Below are 22,909 nucleotides of genomic sequence, written 5' to 3' on the forward strand. Positions count from 1 at the left end.
TATGAGATACATGAGTTAGTCTTTAATTGAAATTTCTCTAGGATGAAAGTCTATAAATATAAGTAGTCTCTAAGGAAAATTTCTCTAGGATGGAGGTGTATAAATATAGGTATAGAGCTTTGGTTTAAAATACTTCTTACTCTCCTCTTTGGCACTAGCCCTAGAGAAATCATTTTCCTTCTAGAAGCCCTAGTCTACCGAATCTAGAGATCCCATAGTATGTACTGTTCTCTTCCCTCATGGTAGGGAATCAACATTTCTGGTGAGCTTTCCTTCGTCTCCATATGTGTTTTCATGTAATGAAAAAGACGATCGTGGTTACACATTCAAGGTAATTCATTTTTTAGAAATTTTAAAATTGGTATATTTTTCAGCCTTTTTACTTACAACTGTGTGAAACCATTTCGATGTTATTTTTGTAAGTTCCCAACGTTACTAATTTTTGCAAATCTTCACTTTGTCCACATGAGTGCAATAGGGCATACCATTTATGTACCACCAAATGTGCTAGTGTGGCAGTCATGCACAATATCCAAGCCATCCATTGAGGGTCCAATCTAGATGTTTTTACCATTATGGGCCCTTTCTGTTGGATATGTTAGTTTTTGACATTTTCATGTGTTGCTTCTTTCATTGCATTCTTTCCTGTTGCTCCACATCAATTCTATACGATTGAGAGAAGTTTAACCTAGTTGAATTTAAGGGAAAATGTCAATTGTCTCATGCTAAAACCCACTTATCTTGAATTTGCTCTTTCAGAAAAGTAGTCTCCATGATTGCTTAGTCGGCATCGTGAGGCGTCCACACGCTACCTAAATTGTACAACTGCTTAGTCAGATTCAAATTGTACACCCATACATCTGATATGAATCATGACAGTTCTAATAACACTACTCTTAATGTTTGGTTGGGCTCATGCTGACCCTCAACCCAACCCAACCAGCCCAATTTACACCCTTGGTTATGTTGGTGGATCGGAGTCTACAAAAGGGGATCAACGAGTCTATAAAAGGGGATCAACAAAACCCATTGCAAGATAAAACAAGAAAACACAACCAAAATCCTAAAAGAACCACACGGTTGTTACGATCCCAACCATTTAAAGGGCCTAGCTTGACATGTTTCATCAGTTTTGGGGCTTTTAGTGTATTGGTTAGGTTCTTAACAATTGGTATCGGAGCCAACACCGCGTCCTATGTTCGAGTCATGGAAAAGGTGACCTGTGGAAAGGGCAACCTGAACCGTGAAAGCCGCCATGACGTAGAGAGGGCTACCTAGGCAACCAGAGTGCAGTTGCCATATGTGGAAAGGGCTACTTGGAAAAGAGGCCAGAGTGAGTGCTGCCATAGAGTGGGCTACCGCAGACACATGCTATAAAATGTGATGGAATGTTACGATCTGAACGGTTTAAGAGCCGAACTTTACATGTTCCATTAGTCAACCTGGACCAGAGTGAAAGCTACCATAGCATGGAAAGGTCTACATGGACAACCACAGTGCAACAGCCAAGTGGAAAGTGCTACCTGGATAACCAAAGTGCAGCCACAATGCCCTGGAAAGGGCTACCTCGAAAAGAGGCCAGAGTGGGCTGCACAGACATCAGCTGCAGAGTGTGGCGGAATGTTACAATCCCAACTGTTTAAAGATCCTAGGTTGACGTGTTCCATCAGTCCTGGGCCTTTTGGCTTATAGGTTATGTTCTTAACAAAGATCCCAAAGATCATACCACCAAACCGATTCCCAGTTTCACAACCATACTCTCCTTGTCATTTTAGCAAAAATCAACGGTCCAAACTCCATTTTTCAGATATCATACACACAATTCACATCTACCATCTCTAACCTTTTTCTATATCCATACAACCACAATAGAAGAAAGACAGACATTTGAAAGAAAAAAAAAACCAATTCAAATTCCAATCTCAAGAAAAGGACGCTACTTGCATCCCCCGCCCTCGACCCATTGTAATTATATCAGAATTGAGAAGAAAGGAAGAGACCGGGATCAACGGCTACTTATCTTTGGAGATGCCGTACTTCTCCTGCATCTTGGCGAGCTCATCTTCCTTCTTCTTGTGGTCCACCTTCTTAGACATTTTGGCCTGCTGGTAGTAGAGGACGATGAGATATCGGTTGGCGACGTTGAAGCCGGACAAGTGATCGACTGCTGTCTTTGCATCGTAGATGTCCTCGTAGACGACGAAGGCGGTGCCACGTGTGTCCTTGCTGTTGCCGATGCGGATCTGACGGATGGCGCCGTACTTGCCGAAGATGTCGTACATCTCCTCGCTGGAGATGTTGAAGGGCAGGTTCCGAACGTACAGAACCCGGTTCACCTCCGGCGGAAGCCGCGTGTTCCCCTTCCGCAAGCTGATCGTCGCCATCCCCCTCGCTTGTCTAGGGTTAGGTTTTGCTTCTCTACGGCTAGGGTTAGGGATTTGGACAGAATTTTTTGATTGGAGCGGAAGAGCTAGGGTTAGGGTTTTAGACGAGAGGGAGAGGGAGAGGGAGAGGGTGGATGGGGGAGTTCTGGACGGTTCTCTGATATAGTTTTACATGAGAAATACTCTGGTAGTCTGGCGGCTGATACACGGGCTTTTAGAATTTACTTTAGAACTTGCATACGTGGCGTGTGAATCGGAGATTTGTAAATTTACTTCGACCGTTCGACCGATATATTACTTTGGGTTCATTTATGCCACATCTATCGTTCTAAACGCCAGCGTATCAAGCGTCATACCCAGAAGGAGTATCAAGCGGATTGCGTCCAATCCTGGCCGTCTCTAGCCGGAACGGGAAGATTTGTGTTAGGCCACCGTGATGTATCTCTTTATCGATGTTATTTATTCCTTTTCTTGAATTATTTTAAGGTATGAGACTTTTTCTTGAATTATTTCAAGGTAGGAGTCTAAAAAGGAGGCAAATCGGATACTTAGCGTGATGCATCTGTGTATCCGTACCATCCATTCCTTTTCTCATGTTATTATGTTAGTTTAAGGCAGTAGCCAAAAATGACGTAGATCCAACGCTTAAGTGAACCACACTAAAGAGAATTCTATAATGAAATGCAACATGAGTTACATTTAATAGGACGGGGATTGCCTGCTACCCTCCTGAGTCTAACGACAAATGGACGGATCTGCCGGGAAGGGCCCACCGCGATGTACTTGGTAATCCATACTGTCCATTCTTATTCTAAAATCATTCTAAGGTAGGAGCCTAAAAATGATTCAGATTCAACTCTCAAATGGGCCACACCAAGTGGTAAGCTTGGCTTGCATTAAATGAAAAAAAAAAAAAAAAAAAACATTAAATGCTGTAGTCATACGTTGATGTTCTGGATCTGCTTCCTTTTTTAGCTCATACTTTAAAATGAGATGAGAAAGGAAACGAATAACATGGATAAACAGATACATCATGGTGGGCCCCCACAGATCTGCTTATTTGTGGTTAGGGACGCAGGGTGGGATGCTAATGTTTGATGCATTTAATACAACCCAAACTTACTACCTAGGTGGTCCACTTGTGCCGGATCTGCCCCATTTTTTGGCTCATACCTTAGAATAATCCAAGAAAGTAGTCGGCATAGATAAACAAATACATTACAGTGGGCCCACACAAATTTGCCCGTTCTTGACCAGAGATGGGCAGGTTGGATTCAATCCACTTCCAGGTGTATGGGTAGAAGGTTGTAAGGGAGTTATTTCATACTTTACGAGCGTATGAGTTTAATGTACAGGCACTGAAGAATTGTATACGTGGTGTACATTAAGTTATCCAACCCACTGGCTTATACCTGGAGAGCCTCAAATCAGACTATTCGAATTGTAACATCTGATTTGTGGACATTCTTTGTTTTTTAAAGAAATGAAACTTATTTAAGTATTCCTCTTGGGAGGTAATTGGAAGTGCGTGAGAAATTTCCTTTCAGTGGACCATTCGACGGCCACCTATTGTTTAGGTAGTTGTAAGTGGAAACAAAAAAATACACCAATTTTAAAATTTCTATAAATGGAATTACCTTATAAATTTTTGGGTAGGGTTTGTAAGTGGAAACGTAGAGACAAATACCAATTTAAAAACTTTTATGAACGGAATTATCTTAAATGTATAACCATAATCGTTTTCTATATTACCATTATTTTTTATAGCAATATCATGCAGCTCTTTGGATAAATAAAAATATCAGGTATCACATGAGAAATATCGTATGTATCTTTTTTATTTTTGAAAATTAGTTGAAGTTTCAATGAAACTTAATGAGATGTTAAAAGAAGATATTCATATACATCTAGAATTCGAAAAATTACAAAAAAAAGAAAAGAAAAAGAAAAAAGGTCCTAAATTATACTTTGTCTGATAAAAGTAATATAACTATGTTAAAATAAGTTAATATCATTTAAATCATAGAAAATATATACATGAAAAACACAACTAATACATTCAAAAGCCAAAACTTTCCATTAATAAATGAGTATGGTTGATGTTAAGATAATATAATGCATAAATAATATCTAACCAATGTAATTTTTTAAAATTAGTTTTATTTATTTATAATATTCTTAAGTTAAAGAATATTTTTCTCAAAATTTTCAAAATTTTTGTAAATTTGTAGATTAGCTTTCAAGTACTTTTATATGATTTTTTTTTTCCACACTAATTGCAAGTTAGACGGATTAAATCATAAAATAGTGGAATTTTTTCAAATTTCTACATTTTTTTTTAAATTTTGAAAATTAAAATTTAAAATTCATGACTGAAGATGCACAACATATAAAATCATAAATCACTAATTTTACTACATAAATTCCAAACAATTTAAATAAGAGAAAACAATTTAAATTAACAAAAACTCACTGATTGGATTTTTGATACCATACAATCTTCCATCTTGATTTCCACACCCAGGTCTCCTTTTCTCTCCAAATAAATGAAAATATTTGTTGAAAGCCCCTTGGGAACGTAATTTAGAAAGGAAAAAGATTAAAAAAAAAAAAAAAATATCAACTTTTTAAAATCAAATGTTATGAATTTTTTAAAATTTTTAAAAGAGAATCGATGCAAGTGCAATATTGCCAATACGTATCGTTAATGCAATATGCATTGACAATATTAGGGAATTTATAAAAATGATATTTTCAGAATATCACAATGCATTGATACATTGATTGGTGCTAGGGAGTTTCCTAACTACCGCCCAATTTTGTATTAGCCAATGCTATTTATATTGTAATTATTGCTCGCTACAAGGAAACCGGCACATAGATGAAGAAAAGCTCACCAAAGACGTAGATACTTAACAAGGGAAGAGAACACTATATATACTATGAGATCTTAAATTTTGTGGAGTATTGTTTTTAAGATGTGAGAAATTTCAGGGCTAGGACGAGAGAGGAGAGGGGTGTCTTAACCAAAGCCATTTCCCAATATATGTTGACGTTCATAGTAGAGAAATCTTAATTATAGATAAACCTCAATATCTCTTATGATATGGTAGTAATAAGGTGTACCAATTATCACACTCCATTTTAATTTAAAAAATCCAATATATACTATTTAATTAATAATTCTAGTGTGAAACTTTTAAGGCTATAACTTTCTTTAAGAGAATTACATTGCATGAAATCCACAAATGGACAAAAAATGATTCATTCCAATCTCCAACCACTTATCTTATATATTGTTTTTTTTTTTCATCACATTTAATTAGGCACTTTTAATTCCATATATGCACGTGCACAAATTCCAAATACTTTTATTATCATGTACACTTGACTACTTTTTATATCGAACGGATTTTATCGTCACAAACTTGAATGATCGAAGCTTGATGAAAATATTAATATAATAATATATAAATATTTTTGAAAATAGTATACAAATAAATCTAATCATCTATGTGATTTTGTGCTTTAGATAAGTCTTATGTGCATCACCACCATTGTGTGATCATCTATAATCTTCGTCCATCCCCTCTTTGTGATTGATCTTGATTTGAATGTTTTTCTAGTGTTTTATTTATTTATTTAATACACGGTTAAATCTATTGGCAATCGCAACCTTATCAGGGAGCATACAATAATAAAGGCACAAGAGTTACTTACAAGACTAACATACTTATAAGGTGAGGCATGCTCACCTACGCACCTACGCACGTGCACACCTTTGCACACGTGTCATGGGTGTCAAATCCGAACGGTCCATAAGATGCGGAATCCCATGAAACCTTAGGGGGTGAATTTTCACCCTGATCTAAGATTCTGGTGGGCCATAGCAAAGAGAAATTCAAATCAAGGGAAGAAACTGTTTGCATTTTTCATGGCCCACCGAAGTTTTAGTTCAAAGCAAAATTTGTACTAAGAGGTTTCATGAGGTTCTGCTTCATGTGGACTATTCAGATTTTCGAGACTCATTAGATATGATGAGTTCTCAAAAAAGTTTGTATGTAGTCCGTGAGCGTTCCACCTTATAAGGTAATCGAATTGAAAGTTATCTATTGCTGGTATGTAATTAATCTCGTGACATGTGTGGTTCAATTCGCACATTGTGAATGATCAAGCATATACGTGATCATTACACAAGATTTGTCCGATCAACCATTATCCACCCTTCCTACTATGTATAATAGTCTATGTCATTCAAGAAGTGAATAAAACCTTTGATTGACAAATGATGGTTAATATGAATATCTATGTGCATACTTATGAAGTAATCACATCTATATATATATATATATATAAACTCAAACGTTGCTAATTTTCAATATAATCAACAAATAAATATATACACATGTCAATTGATGTGAGATCTTGTTATTAGATCATTGGATACTTATATTGAATAATCATTTTAAGTATCTGGATCGAGATAACTACCATACTTTATCTGGATTGACTTGTATGCGTATTAATTTTGAATAGTTCTTAAACTTAAGGACATGCGGGGAGTTTAAGTTCCAATGTAATGTGTTTTGGCTCACTGCATATCCAATTGCAATGGTTCATATGTGGTCCTGGTTGGGTACATGCAATGATACATTGGGGTCCATATGACCCAACAAGAGATCTATTGGTTGTCTAGAAACATTATTATGGTTGAGATTTGGTGGATCAAACAATCGATCATCTTTTTTTGCTTGGCTCGACACTCAATAGGTTTTAAATAGTTTTACAAATATTTGAACCATTTAACTATTAAAGTTTTTTAATAGTACTCAATGTTAATTTCGACGGTTGAGAACTCGTCATTCACAACTTGGTTTATATGGGAATCAGATGAAGGATGGATGGTCTGGATGGTAAAAGGATTTGCTTAGTTTAGGGACATGATTAAGACAGGATTACAAACTTTTAGTTTAGTGTGACATATAAAAGATTATAAGATGGTGGAGCACTATACTGGTATCTCTCTCTCTAAAACTATAGTCTCTCTTTAAAAATAAATCCTATGATAAAGGAATTAAGATAGAGAGCATGGATATCCCAAGCCCCTATAGAGCGTGACCACAGAGAGAATTAGACAGGGTAAAAGACAAGTATAAAAGAAAAGAGACCCCCATCTTTTTTACTTCTGCGTGTCTACACGCCCACGTGCGGGGTCTACCCTTGAATGGCTCTCATGTGCCTATCCCAACTTACTTTGAGGTTGGCATACTAGCTTTGCTTTCTCCTACACTTAAGATATATTGGAAAGAGACTTATTTTGTAGAATCAAAATCAACAATCATTAGTTTTTCGACTATACTTTCAAATAAGTAATTCTAGTTATAAATTTTTTTAATTAATTCTTTTCTAAAAACTTGATGATATCTAGATAAAATTTCATAAAACTAAACTTATTAATATGGATTTCAAAAGTTTAAAAATATGCTATGTTTTAAAGATCCTAATAGGGGCTCTAATGTAGAACGTGTCACAGATATGTTCCTAGCATGGTTGGGCCAAAAGAAGATGGACAGTAAATTGACCATAACTTTTGATCCGGGTATTGTTATGGGGCGCACAACCTATCAATATTTACTGAAACGGGCCATCCGAGGTGAACTGACCCACAAAGTGGGTCGCATCTGTCCGTTTTGCCAGAAAATGTGTGCTTTCAGCTAAAAAATGAATTTTTAGAAAAAATTTACTATTTTTAGTAATTCCGATTTTTTACTAATTTTTTTCTATTTTTGGAGTTTTAGATTTTCTTCACTTTTAGAAATAACTTTTAATTGTACTAGGACTCTTCTAGAGAAAGTTTATTTGGAATTTTTATTTTTAGAAATTAAGCATTAGAAGAGTTTTATTAGAATTAGGATTTTTATTAGAGTTAGAATTTTGCTATTTTTGGTAATTACGAATTTTAGTTTATTTTTTCATTATTAATGGTGTAAGGAGACGCATTAGAGGATTATCAACAATTCATTAATCAATTTCGAATTTATTAGAATTTATTTCTATTTCATGCTTTCTTTCCTCGTGGATTCAAGAAGTCTCTGAGGAGTTCAGAGAAGTTCCGTGGATTCGGAATAGTTATCCTCTTGAGGAAGACGGTGCTCGACCTCACGTCCTTCCCTGCGTCAGTTTGGTATCAAAGCGAGGTTTTTCCTCGGATAGATGACTTCTAATGATGGGTCGGGCAACAATCTCATGGGTGGTGCTCCAGGAAATTTACCTTTAACGGCGGCAGCTTTCGAAGTAGTGCAACGAGAGAATCGGTAAGCCATGCAAAGGCTGCATGCTTCCATTGACCGCATGATAGATCGCATAACAGAGGCCTTAGGGCAACTCTGTGTTCCTGGTGGTGATCCGCCACCAATAATTGTTGACACTCGTAATAACTCTGATCGTAAGATGGTGCGAACAGTGAACCACAGGATCACTCCTGAGAAGGTGGGATCCAATAACATGATTCCACAATATCCTGGACGAGGCAGTGATCGGATGGATCGAGAATTGAAGATGAGGGTTGATCTTCCTAACTTTAATGGCCAACTTCACATTAAGGATTTTCTTAATTGGCTTTCTAAAGTTGAACGGTTATTTGAATATATGAAAATCTCTGAAGCAAAGAAAGTTAAGCTTGTGGCTTACAAATAGAAGGGCAGAGCTTCAACTTGGTGGGAACAACTTCAACTCAAGTGTACGAGACAGATAAAAGTGTCAATTCGCACGTGGTCATGAATGAAGCAGTTATTGTGCATGCGATTCCTTCCCTGAGATTACGATCAGGTATTATTCCAACAAAACCAAAATTATTATCAGGATAGTCTATCAGTAAAAGGTTATGCAGAAAAATCCTATTATTAGTCTATGAGAAATGACCTCATCGAAACGAAATCACGACAAGCCACAAGATTCATCAGTGACAAATATGTGACTTCTATAGGAACGGAGAACTAACCTAAGACTTCTAAAGTGGAGGGACAAGATCTCATAATTGAACGGGCCTTTGTTAAACAATCTGAGGAAACGGAAAATATATATTCATTAGTTGAAAAGAAAAAATATGTGGAGCTTATGAATATCCTAGAGGATTTGGAACCAGTATCGCAGGAGTTCAAAGAGGTTGTGCTCGATGAACTCCCTAATAAATTACCTCCCATTCTAGATATACAAAATCACGTTGATCCCGTCTCAGGGGCAAGTCCGCCTAATTGCCCACATTATCAGAAAGAATATGAGATCTTGAAGGCAGATGTGAAGGAACTGATCGATATTAGTCAAGTCAAGGAAAGCAAGAGTACATGTATTGTGTCAGCTCAAGAGCTTAATGCCAAGTATAAAAAAAGGGATAATGAACATCGGCGTCAGAAGTTATCTCAGACTCATGTGCCAAGTCTCTTGAGTAACTCGAGGACGAGTTTTTTTCAAGTGAAGGGGTCTAATGTAGAACGTGTCACAGATACTGTAACGTCTCGGAAAAATCTGTATAAAGACCCGAGTACCACCTCAGGCAGAAATCCCTAAAAACTATATATTATGGAAATTAGACGAAAATTAATTAAGTACTAAACTAAATTAATTGGTGGATTAACTTGAACCACTATCTATACGAATTGCAAGAGCCACAACCATTTAAATCGCTAACTCAACATTACTTGAAAACCTCGGGAAAATCCCAAAACCCAGTTGCTCTTAAGAGCACATTGAAACTCCGTATCGGACTTAAACCACACATCAAAAGTCCGATGACCCGCGAAACTATATGATTATGACCGCCTTATTGGGCTTGACAACCATTGCAGGAATCGAGCCCAAATAGTATCCAGAAATACACACTCGAGCCTTGAGCGAAGTGTGTGAGAAACGCAAATGTCTTTAGAAAATGAACCCAAACTTAATTGAATTGGACCGTTCGCTTGTCGGCAAAATTAAAGACTTCAGACCATCAGTTTCTGACCCAACTGCAACCATGGATCAGAAAAATTTTCCTGCACCTACCAGTATACTTGTAGCCTTGATCGAGGGACAACGACTGTTGATCTGATGCGGTTTCTTCACGGCCGATCAGTTTGTTAGATCGCACCATAAACACAATCCTGACATACATCCATTGTCAGGAAACTTACTCCATGACGTAGGTAAGAAATGGACCTTCCTAAGGGCCCTGCTTGTCAAAAACAGGCACCCTTTGGCTATAACCTAAGTATACCGTGGCCCTGGGGCCATTGACATCACTTCTGGGCCTATATAAGGACCTTAAACTAACCCTCTCTCATTCCATACGAATTTCTCTGACCCTAGGAGAGAGAAGAGAGAAAAGAAGAGAAAAGAGTAAGGAGAGAAGGGAGATTCCTGGAGATCGTTGCTGGGATCTTTTCCCACGACTTCACACGCCGTTTCGCCTCCCCACCATCACTACACGAACCTTTCTAAGTACGATTTGGGTAAGGAATCCTGACCCTAATCTTGCTTTAGAAATCTAGATAGAGTAATCAGTGAAATAGCTAACCTATTTCATGATTTAGGTACTCGTTGTTCTGTTTACGATAACGTAGGATTCGAACCGCATCCGAATCAAGTATTCTGATGAAAGGTGCGGGCTATAAATGTTTAGGTTATAGTTTTCAAGGCTTTCAATGTGAGCAATGATTTATGTTTGACTTGATTGCTGCCATATGATCTTATTTACGGTGTTTTCCATATATTACACACGTATGAACTATGTTGAACAAATATGCATTCCATGTGTTTGTTGAAATGTTTGATTGAACTTGCAATTATGATTTGTGCTTGCCATGACTATTAATCTACAATTCATGTTTGTTGTATGTATGACAGCTCCTTTGTAAAAGGATTTGCCATAATATATGTTGTACCTAATTTAGTCTATGTATGTAGTAATGTGTAGTCTAAGTGTTTGATAAAATGGTTGGATGAGAAATTTATGATGAATTGTATTTAATAAGGGTGTTGAGATAGGATTCTCAATTACCTTATATATATATATATATATAATTTCCTTCATGTAATCTTAATTTCAACTACGCAATTTATGGATGAAATGTAAACGTTTGGTAACATGTTCAATGTGCTTGATGAAATGCTCAAATGAGATTTATATTTGAATTGTTTGTTAAATGCTGTTATGATTATCACATGCGACTACCTATTGTATTTGAGTATGTTTGGGACTACTACGTAGTCTAGGCAATCAGTAACAGTCCCCAATTGAGTGGTCGAACTAGTATCGCTACATTACATACGTTCGATGGATCCGAGCCGTACGGTGATTATCGACAGTGGTTAGGCCACGTGGAGTGCTTACGCACTCCATGTTAAATAATTCAGTGTACGCTCGTACCAATCGAACTTGTTAAATAACCCGATTGGCCTATTGTGTGTTTACCATGTATGGACATTACTACTTGAATCTAAGGTACCACTTACCAATGTAAAGTCCGTTTCAACCATGGTACCAAGATCCGTTAAAACTCATGAGCCGGGCATGGTGGTGTATGAGAAACTTTGGTCGAGCCGTCGGCCTATGCTAGGGTGACGAGTCTCCCCGTAGTGTCCAGTGAGCAACCCAAACTCATGAGCTGAATATGGTGGTGTATGGGACACAGTATTTGAGCTGTCGGCCTACGTTCAGATGACGAGCCTCCCATAGTGACCTCGAGTATAAATACTTGAATTTACCTATCTACTGTTTTCATTAGGAGTGATGCCCTACAACTTGCCTATCGTATGTGATTAACTAAGATTGACAACCCTAGATAGATCCTCGTTTGGGTTAATGATATAAAGGAAGGTACCTTAGGTTCCCGAATTTGCTATATGAATAAGCCTAATCAATTACTTGGCTAACACGACCATGCACCGCATTACATGTGCTTTTGCGAGGAAGCGCACGTTTAGGGAGTTTGCCATACGCGATCATTAGATGAAGTCACTGAGGGAGTGCAGGCGAAGGCATGCATCATTACTGCATTAACAAGAGTAATTAGGAAGTGATTGCTGTATTGTTTTATCATTACTACTTGATGGAATTGATAACATGTTAACCTTTGCCTTATAATACCACTGAGTTGATCACTCACTCCCACACTGGGACAGTGTTTTAAAATACCAACCAAACTCTGTTTTAGTTGCAAATGACGATGAGGCTTACGCGACGGAGCTACATTTCATAGACGAGGAGGAGTTCTTCTACATGCAACTCTCGGGCGGGTCTGTATAGACCTAGAGCTGCATCGCTGGGATTACAGGGATACATGGATTAGTTGAACACTTTATGTTTTTGCCATTTTATAAATTTTGGAAACACTACATGTAAGCATTTAACCCAGTTACGTACTTATACTCAGGAGGTGGTAAATCACTAACTTGTTCAAATATGAATTTTACAGTCTTCCGCTTGCTTAATCAAATTACTTCTGGAGTATGATATGTTGTTTTAGTGTAACCCACTTATGTTTAATGCACTAATATGGACAACATTTAAACATCATTATATATATTGCATAAGTGATGCGTTGGATCTTGGGAATCGAGCTTTGCTTGACCCTCGAAATTCGAGGCATTACAAGTTAGTATCAAAGCATGATTTGGATTAAATTGGACCTGGGTTATAGTAACACAATGCACTCTGACGTACTTTGACTTAGGAGGGGGGCGATAAAATGTAGAAATGATTGTAGGATCTCAATTTTCGCCGACAGACGAGATTGACCGTTGTAAAGTAGCTCATACATATTCGAGACCATGTGAAATGATCTCAGTCCCTTTTTAGACCATCAATCGATTGGTTTGAATGATAATTCGACGAATCCCAAAGTTGAAACAAATCAAAGAGCGTGAATACGCGCGAGTTAAACTCAGAAAACACCTCACACAGACATAAGGGCCCAAAACCCAAATTTCGGTGGGTCCCAGGGGGTCCCCCACACCTATTCAACACCCCGGGAGGGGGTGGCCACCGCCGAAAGTCCAGGAGGACAGCGACGGCACTGCCCGGTCGGCGCCGCACCGCCGTCCGACCAGTCGGGTGGGCCTTTCCCACGTGTGGGTCCCCTCTATTTTACCCCCTAACCCCCTCTACACCCTCATTTCATGTTTTCCAACCCTCCAAATACTCCCAAACCCTCCAAAACTTCCATTCCCTCTCAGATCCCTTCTTCCATACATTCAAAACCTTCAAATATTCTATCATATTCAACTTTACCTCGCTATCCCTCATCTTCATCTCTCTACCTCCCCTATTTTCATCTATTTGAGCACAGAGGCCCTCTTTTGTAACTCATAATCTCCAAAACCCACAAACCAATCTCACCCTTCGAGTGTCTTCACTTCGATGGATCTTTTTGAGCTAGTTACCGCTATTTTCTCCATCTTCGCACTTCTTTCCCTCATGGGAAAGAAAAGAGCGGCCCCGGATGGGGCCGGGCCGAGTCGATCACGCCGCATACGAAGAAAGTGGGTGCCGAAGCTAGTACGAGTGCCGAGCGAGAACGAAGATCCAAGCGGGACGTCGATCCTCAAATCCCATTGGAAAGATCGCTATCGGCGGGTGCCAATCTCGGTAGGTTCCATAACCACAAGGTAGTGTTCGAAGCGCATGTCGATGAGAAGATGTTTGGATTGTATCCATCCATTGACTTTCTCCTGAAACATGGGTGGGGTCCTATATTCGAGGGAAACACTCATGTAAGTGAAGGCGCAGTGCGAGCCTTCTACGCCCACATAAGGAACCCACTATTGGAGCCTCTGCAGTTTTCTATCCCCTTAGGAAGGGAGGAGGCCATAATAGATGTGGACATGATAGCCCGTATTATGGGGGTAGAACGTGGAGTAGTACATGCAAGTGAGAAGAATGTCTCCAGTGAGCGAGAAAGGAATCGCCGCACACGCTTCTTATGCGGCCGACTTGTGCGGTGGAGGCGAGGAAATAGCCTTGCAGCGACTAAGATAACAAATGACTTTCGCCTGCTCTACCACATATGCACGTACAACGCGTATCCTAGGTGGAGTAATCGCACGGAATGTACTCGACTCATGGTAAACTTTCTATACAGGGTTGGACAAGGGGATAAGGTATGTCTGCCTACTTTCGGTTTGTCTCAGATTATCAACACTGCACGGTCCACTAGAGAAGATTCCTCACTACCCTTCAGCCGACTTATTTGTAAGATCGCCCGAAACTTCGGCTTTAGACTCCATATAGAGAACGTCGCCTCGATCCACATTATCAGCGAGAACATGCTCAACAACATGGGCATTGGCCCTAGGCAATGCCAAGCCCGACTTGATGAGGATAGCGACGAAATAGAAGAAGAAAGCGAAGAGGAAGATGAAGAGGGTGGTGATGAAGAAAGTGGTGATGAAGAAGGCACTGAGGAAGAAGAGGGTGAGGAAGGAGAGGAGGCTCAGGACTCAGATAGGGGACCTCTTGCTACAGATGAAGACTGCCATGATCGGGCTGCCTTAGAAGCCCGCTTGGCTCAGATTGAAGAGAATCAAGCCTACCTAAAACGGAAATTCAAGAGGATGTCTCGTACTCTGAAGGCCCTCCTGTACTGTATGCAGGATAAGAGTGCGCCTCCCCTTTCACTAGAGTCGAACGACTAGTCATATGTTGTAGCCGTCTTTGGGTTTCCCTTATTTCTTGTTTTCCTTTGTGATAGCCTTGGTAGGCTTAGTTGGATGTTGGTGTGCTTAGTGTTTAAAAGTTTTTGTTAGATTAGCTCTCATGTATCTTCTCTCATGATTCATGTAATGCTACATCATATGTATTGTGACAATTTTGGTTAAATAAAATGCATGAAGCTTCTTTTAAATTAAGATGTGTAGAATGTTTGGAGAAGTGTGTGTTGTTATTCAAAATCTTACACATATTGCACCCTATGTTGTATATAGGGAATGCCTCCTAAAAACACTCGGAACATAGCGTGTCTCGCACTTGGTGTATCGATTGACGGGGCACCTCCCCTGAGTGATAGCTATACGGACCCTAGCTTGGGACCGAATTTGAGACAATGCCGAATTCACAGCCGGCCATTGGCCCCACTAATGGGTCAATACCTTCTACGCTACCGGTTCTGGAACAGAACCGTGCATCTACATCGTCGCCACACGTACCTCAGTCGGCTTCTCCTCCTGATAGGTTGGAGCAGATAATATTTTAATGTAGCAGCAACAACAAATTTTGCCCACTATTGCGGGGGCCATTGCCCAGAACATGAATATGTCCCGCCTGCACCACCTGTACAGCCTGCTGGACACTTATTGATAACCGAATCATTATGGCTCAGAAAAAAGATGAACTGTTGGTGAAGATGAGAAAATGAGCAAGTGACAATGAAGACTCCGAATGGATGGTTGGCATAGATGGAGGTTTGAGATATCATGGTCGCCTATGCGTCCCGAATCTCCATGACTTGAGAAAGGAATTCCTGGAAGCCACGCACAATTCAAGGATGGCGATGCATTCGTGCAGTATGAAGATGTATAGAGATATGAAGCATTCGTACTGGTGGGACAACATGAAGGCCCACATAGTAGATTATGTATCTCATTGTCTCATGTGCTGGCAAGTCAAGGCCGAGCATCGCCAACCTCCTGGTTTACTTCATCTCATGCCCGTAGTTGAATGAAAATGGGATTTCATATCTATGGATTTCATTTTCATGTTACCAAAGACAAAGAAGGGACATGACTCCATTTGGGTAATTGTGGACGGATTGACGAAATCTGCTCATTTCCTCCCGATTAGAGTTTCAAACTCAGCAGACGATTTAGCTAAGTTGTACATCAAGGAGATTGTATGGCTACATGGAGTGCCTATGGAGATTGTGTCGAATTGAGACACGCGATTCACGTCCATTTTCTGGACTCAAATCCAGGAAACAATGGAAGTGAAACTGAAGTTCAGTACCACGTTCCACCCACAGACCAATGGGCAGACGGAACGGGTAAATCAGATATTAGAAGATATGTTGCGGGCGTGTGTGCTTAATTTCAAGGACAGTTGGGATGACTGTCTTCCCTATGCTGAGTTCGCTTATACCAATAGCTTCCAAGCGAGCATTGACATGGTTCCCTACGAAGCATTGTATGGGCACTCATGTCGAGCACCCCATTGTTGGACAGAAGTTGGCGAGAAGAGTTTGATTGGCCCAGATTTAGAACAGGTGATCTCAGAGAAGATTGATATTATTAGATGTCGACTCCTTGCAGCCCAGAGTAGGTAGAAGAGTTACGTCGATACAAGACGGCGGTAACTGGAATTCGAAGTTGGGGACCATGTGTTTCTTAAGGTTTCCCCCATGAAGGGAGTACTCCGATTTGGGAAGAAATGGAAGCTCACACCGCGATTTATTGGTCCATTCCAGATTCTAGACTGAGTGGATGTGGTAGCATACCACCTTGCTTTGCCCATGCCACTCGTCGGCGTGAACATATTTCATGTGTCCATGCAGCATGCTGAAGAAATACGTTCCTGATACCACTCACATTATCAAGTGGGAGCAGGTGCAACTAAGTGAAGATACTAGCTATGTACTGCGACCAATACGTATTCTTGATAGGAATGAACAAGTGCTACTCAACAAGGTTATCTCGCTTGTGAAGGTATTGTGGACTCACCACACTGAGGAAGAAGTTACTTGGGAAACAGAAGCCGAAATTCGTAAGAACTACCCTCAAATCCTCGAGGAATACGAAAAGATACTAATTTCGAGGATGAAATTTTTCTTTAAGGGGGGTAGATTATAACATCTCGAAAAAATTAGTACAAAGACCCAAGTACCACCTCAGACAGAAATCCCTAAAGATCGTATACTGTGGAAATTAGACAAAAATTAATTAAGTACTAAACTAAATTAATTGGTGGATTAGCTTGAACCACTATCTATACGAACTGCAAGACCCAAAACCATTTAAATCTCTAACTCAACATTACTTGAAAATCTTGGAGAAATTCCAAAACCCAGTTGCTCTTGGGAGCACATTGAAACTCCGTATCGGATCTAGACCGCACGTCGAAAGTCCGATGAATGTAAAACTATAAGGTTATAACCGCCTTATTGGGCTTGACAACCATCGCGGGAATCGAGCCCAAATAATATCCAAAAATGCATAACTCGAGCATTGAGCGAAGTGTATGAGAAACGTGAATATCTTTAGAAAATGAACCCAAACTTAAGTGAATTGGACCATTCGCTTGCGGGCAAAATTGAAGACTTCAGACTGTCAGTTTCTGACTTAACTACAACCATGGATCAGAAAAATTTCCCTACACCTACCGGAATGCTTGTGGCCCTGATCGAGGGACAAGGACCGTTGATCTGATGCGGGTCCTTCACGGCCGATCAGTTTGTCAGATCGCACCATAAACACAGTCCTGACATAGATCCATTATTAGAGAACTTACTCCATGACGTGGGTAAGAAATGGACCTTACTAAGGGCTCTGTTTGTCAAAAAAGAAATGGACCTTCCTAAGGGCCCTATTTGTCAAAAACAGGCACCCTTTGGCTATAACTTAAGTATACCGTGGCCCTGGAGCCATTAACATTACTTCTGGGCCTATATAAGGTCCTTAAACCACCCCTCTCTCATTCCATACGAATTTCTCTAACCCTAGGAGAGAGAAGAGAGAAGAGTAAGGAGAGAAGGGAGATTCCTGGAGATCGTTGCTGGGATCTTTTCCCACGACTCCACATGCTGTTTCGCTTCCCCACCATTGTTACACGAACCTTTCTAAGTACGATTTGGGTAAGGAATCCTGACCCTAATCTTGCTTTAGAAATCTAGATAGAGTAATCAATGAAATAGCTATCCTATTTCATGATTTAGGTACTCGTTGTTCCGTTTATGATAACGTAGGATTCAAACTGCGTTCGAATCAAGTATTCTGACGAAAGGTGCGGACTGTAAACGTTTAGGTTATGGTTTTCAAAGTTTTCAATGTGAGCAATGATTTATGTCTGACTTGATTGCTGCCATATGATCTTAGTTACGGTGTTTTTCATATATTACACACGTATGAACTATGTTGAACAAATATGCATTCCATGTGTTTGTTGAAATGTTTGATTGAACTTGGAATTATGATTTGTGCTAGCCATGACTATTAATTTATAATTCATGTTTGTTGTATGTATGACAGCTCCTTTGTAAAAGGATTTGCCATAATATATGATGTAACTAATTTGGTATATGTATGTAGTAATGTGCAGTTTAAGTGTTTGATAAAATGATTGGATGAGAAATTGTATGATGAATTGTATTTAATAAGGGTGTTGAGATAGGATTCTCAATTACCTTATCTATATCTAGAATTTCCTTCACGTAATCTTAATTTCAACTACGCAATTTATGGATGAAATGTAAACATTTGGTAACATGTTCAATGTGCTTGATGAAATGCTCAAATGAGATTTATATTTGAATTGTTTGTTAAATGCTGTTATGATTATCACATACGATTACCTATTGCATTTGAGTATGATTGGGACTACTACGTAGTCCAGGCAATCGGTAACGGTTCCCAATTGAGTGGTCGAACTAGTATCGCCACATTACATACGTTCGATGAATCCGAGCCGTACGGTGATTGTCGATAATGGTTAGGCCACGTGGAGTGCTTACGCACTTCATGTCGATTAGTTCAGTGTACACTCGTACCAATCGAACTTGTCAAATAACCCGATTGGCCTATTGTGTGTTTACCATGTATGGACACTACTGCTTGAATCTAAGGTACTGCTTACCAATGTAAAGCTTGTTTCAATCATGGTACCAAGATCCGCTAAGACTCATGAGCCGGGCATGGTAGTGTATGGGACACCTTGGTCGAGCTGTCGGCCTACGCTGGGGTGACGAGCCTTCCCGTAGTGTCCAGTGAGCAACCCAAACTCGTGAGCTGAATATGGTGGTGTATGAGATACCGTATTCGAGCTGTCGGCATACGTTTAGGTGACAAACCTCCCGTAGTGACCTCAAGTATAAACACTTGAATTTACCTATCCACTGTTTTCATTAGGGGTGATGCCCTACAACTTGCCTATCGTATGTGATTAACTAAGACTGACGACCCTAGATGGATCCCCGTTTGAGTTAATGATATAAAGGAAGGTACCTTAGCTTTCGAAATCTGCTGTATGAATAAGCCTAATCAATTACTTGGCTAACACGACCATGCACCGCATTGCATGTGCTTTTGCGAGGAAGCGCACGTTTAGGGAGTTTGTCGTGCGCGATCATTAGATGAAGTCGCTGAAAGAGTGCAGGCGAGGGCATGCATCATTACTGCATTAATAAGAGTAATTATGAAGTGATTGTTGTATTGCTTTATCATTACTGCTTGATGGAATTGATAACATGTTAACCTTTGCCTTATAATACCACTAAGTTGATCACTTACTCTCACACTGGGACGGTGTTTTAAAACACCAACCAGACTCTGTTTTAGTTGCAGATGATGATGAGGCTTACGCGACGGAGCTAGATTTCATAAACGAGGAGGAGGAGTTCTCCTACGTGCAACTCTCGGGCGGGTCTGTATAGACCTAGAGCTGCGTCGTCGGGATTACAGGGATACATGGATTAGTTGAACACTTAATGTTTTTACCATTTTGTAAACTTTGTAAACACTACATGTAAGCATTTAGCCCAGTTACGTACTTATACTCTGGAGGTGGTAAATCACTTACTTGTTCAAATATGCATTTTACAGTCTTCCGCTTGCTTAATCAAATTACCTCTGGAGTATGATATGCTGTTTTAGTGTAATCTCACTCATGTTTAATGCACTAATATGGACAACATTTAAACATTAGTATCTATGTTGCATAAGTGATGCGTTGGATCTCGGGAGTCAATCTTTGCTCGACCCTCAAAATTCGGGGCATTACAGATACGTTCCTAGCATGGTTGGGCCAAAAGAAGATGGACCGTAAATTGACCATAACTTTTGATCCGGGTATCGTTACGGGGCGCACAACCTATCAATCTGTACTGAAAACGGGCCATCCGAGGTGAACCGACCCACAAAGTGAGTCGCATTTGTATGTTTCGTCATACAACGCGTGCTTTCAGCTCAAAAACGAATTTTTAGAAAATTTTTACTATTTTTAGTAATTCTGATTTTTTAATATTTTTTTTCTATTTTTAGAGTTTTAGATTTTCTTCCCTTTTAGAAATAACTTTTAATTCTACTACGACTCTTCTAGAGAAAGTTTATTTGGAATTTTTATTTTTAGAAATTAGGCATTAGAAGAGTTTTATTAGAATTAAGATTTTTATTAGAGTTAGAATTTTGCTATTTTTGGTAATTACGAATTTTAGTTTATTTTTTCTTTATTAATGGTGTAAGGAGATGCATTAGAGGATTATCAATAATTCATTAATCAATTTCAAATTTATTAGAATTTATTTTTATTTCCTGTTTTCTTTCCTCGTGGAGGAGTCTAGAGAAGTTTCACGAATTCGGAATAGTTATCCTCTCGAGGAAGACGGTGCTCGACCTTACGTCCTTCCCTGTGGGGCACCATCTGAATTAGTCATTTATTCATTAGGCCTGGACCAGGCCCAGGGTAGCCGACTGGCCTTAAGATTAGGCTCGATGATGGCACGTGGCAAGCCGCACCCCGAAACCAATGGGCTAGCCCATCCCATTGCCATCTCTGTATGCATATTTACACCGAAGAATGTGAGGTCACCTTGCTATATAAGCCCACAAACGTGTATAAGAGAGAACATCTACATGCCACCCCCGATGTGGAACATGTGTGTTAAATCCAATCCATCCAACCCGAGGGTACGGTGGTGAAGATGCCCCTGCAAATGATCATGTCAGTGCACTCATCAAGCATCCATGATGCTAGGTACAAGAATGTTTAAGCCATTCATATGGTTTATAAACAATAGTTCAACCGATCAATGAAGAAGCCCAATTTTCGGTCAAGGGCACATGCATGTTGGAGCAATCCAATAGACGGCTTAGATCTCACACACGTCTCCCACTTGGCACGTGGGGTGGCATGGAGATGGTCTCCTACACTCCAATTTGGATTTTCTTTTGGGTTGGATACAACACACAAGGTTTGGATCTCATCAAAATGCCACTTACTTTCTCATTAATAACTCCCAGTCTCCTGCAGGTCACTGATTGATGGCTAGCATTGATTGGACTGGATGAATAGTCAACAATCTGCATGTACGTTGTAGATAGGTCCAATATTTTCTAGGGATGTCCGCTCGTCATTGTCCAATGTATAGCTTACACTATTAAATTCATAGATTGAAGTCTACGCAAAGCATGGTTCCAATTAACTCATTATGCCCTGAGTCGAGTCGGAGTCACGGCCGACCTGAGTTTGGACCAAAATGATTTTTTGTTACTATCCTAAGGGTTTAATAATCTAACTTTACATATCTGTGTCTTGGAGCTTTTGGTAGTTAAGTTATTAACAATTGGTATCAGAGTCAACACTATGTCCTGTATTATTCGAGTCAACGAAAGGATGACATGTGAAAATGGCTGCCTAGACAGGAGCGAAAGCCATCACAGTGCAGAAAAAGCTACCTAAGTAACCAAAGTACAACTGACGTGCCCTTAAAAATGCTATCTAAAATAGAGGCAAATTAAGTGCTGCCCTAAAGTGAGCCACTATGGACGTTTGTTGTGGAGCACGGTGGAATGTTACTATCTCAAGGGTTTAATAACTTAACTTTACGTGTTCTATCAACCTGGGGGCATTTATTGCATTGGTTAGGTTTTGAAAACATTTGGGCCTTGAATGCCCTTTTAAAGCGTACATCCAAATGGTAGACCTCAAGTGTGATGCCTTTGATGAGGTCTGACCCACGATGACAAATCTCCTTCATGTCAATTTCTCCCCTAAGAATTTCTTAGGAAATTGTCAAAATTTTATACTATTTCCGGCCATATTATAAAAATCTCACTAAAAATATTAAATATATATTATTAATTAATAAATAATTTAAAATTTTAGAAAATATAGCTATAAAATTACTTATTTTAATTTCTAAATAAATGTACAATAAAATTGTAATAATTTTATAATTAAACGGTAAAAAAAAAAAAAAACCCAGCAATATTTTGAAAAAATTGTGATACCGAGGGAATTACATCATTTAATCAAAATTTCCCAATAATATCATAATGCTATACATAAGTTGAACTGAGTTGAGCTTGGCATGGCTTAGCTCAACTCGGCCAGTAGCTAACTCTAGCTCAAACTTGGCTCGGCTTAGTCCTTAAGCGGGTCTTGCTAGCTCAGCTCAATTCAGTTAGCATCTTGGCTGAGTTCGAGCCCGTTCCACATTTTATCAAATAGATTGGATGCATCTTCAATTTCTCACAGTGGTATGACCCAAGTAAGGATTGAAAACACGACGTAATCCCTGCGATCCATCCACTCAACTGGTCGTCCACATCTGTATCCTTGGCCCTTGTGG

General features: G+C 39.4%; 1 protein-coding gene across 1 annotated transcript; it reads right to left on the minus strand.

The window, feature by feature from the left end:
• Positions 1 to 1,744: 1,744 nt before the first annotated feature.
• LOC131227132 (splicing factor 3B subunit 6-like protein) lies at positions 1,745 to 2,530 on the minus strand. Its single transcript, XM_058222851.1, has one exon. It carries the CDS (start codon positions 2,382 to 2,384, stop codon positions 2,013 to 2,015), a length of 372 nt encoding a protein of 123 aa, XP_058078834.1. The 5' UTR covers positions 2,385 to 2,530; the 3' UTR covers positions 1,745 to 2,012.
• Between the last annotated feature and the right edge of the window lie 20,379 nt (positions 2,531 to 22,909).

Source organism: Magnolia sinica, chromosome 15 (assembly GCF_029962835.1).
Source record: "Magnolia sinica isolate HGM2019 chromosome 15, MsV1, whole genome shotgun sequence".
Classification (NCBI taxonomy): domain Eukaryota; kingdom Viridiplantae; phylum Streptophyta; class Magnoliopsida; order Magnoliales; family Magnoliaceae; genus Magnolia; species Magnolia sinica.

What these genes read in the sequence shown, in the direction of transcription:
- LOC131227132 (XM_058222851.1), bottom strand. Translation starts at nt 2,384, where the DNA reads ATGGCGACGATCAGCTTGCGGAAGGGGAACACGCGGCTTCCGCCGGAG.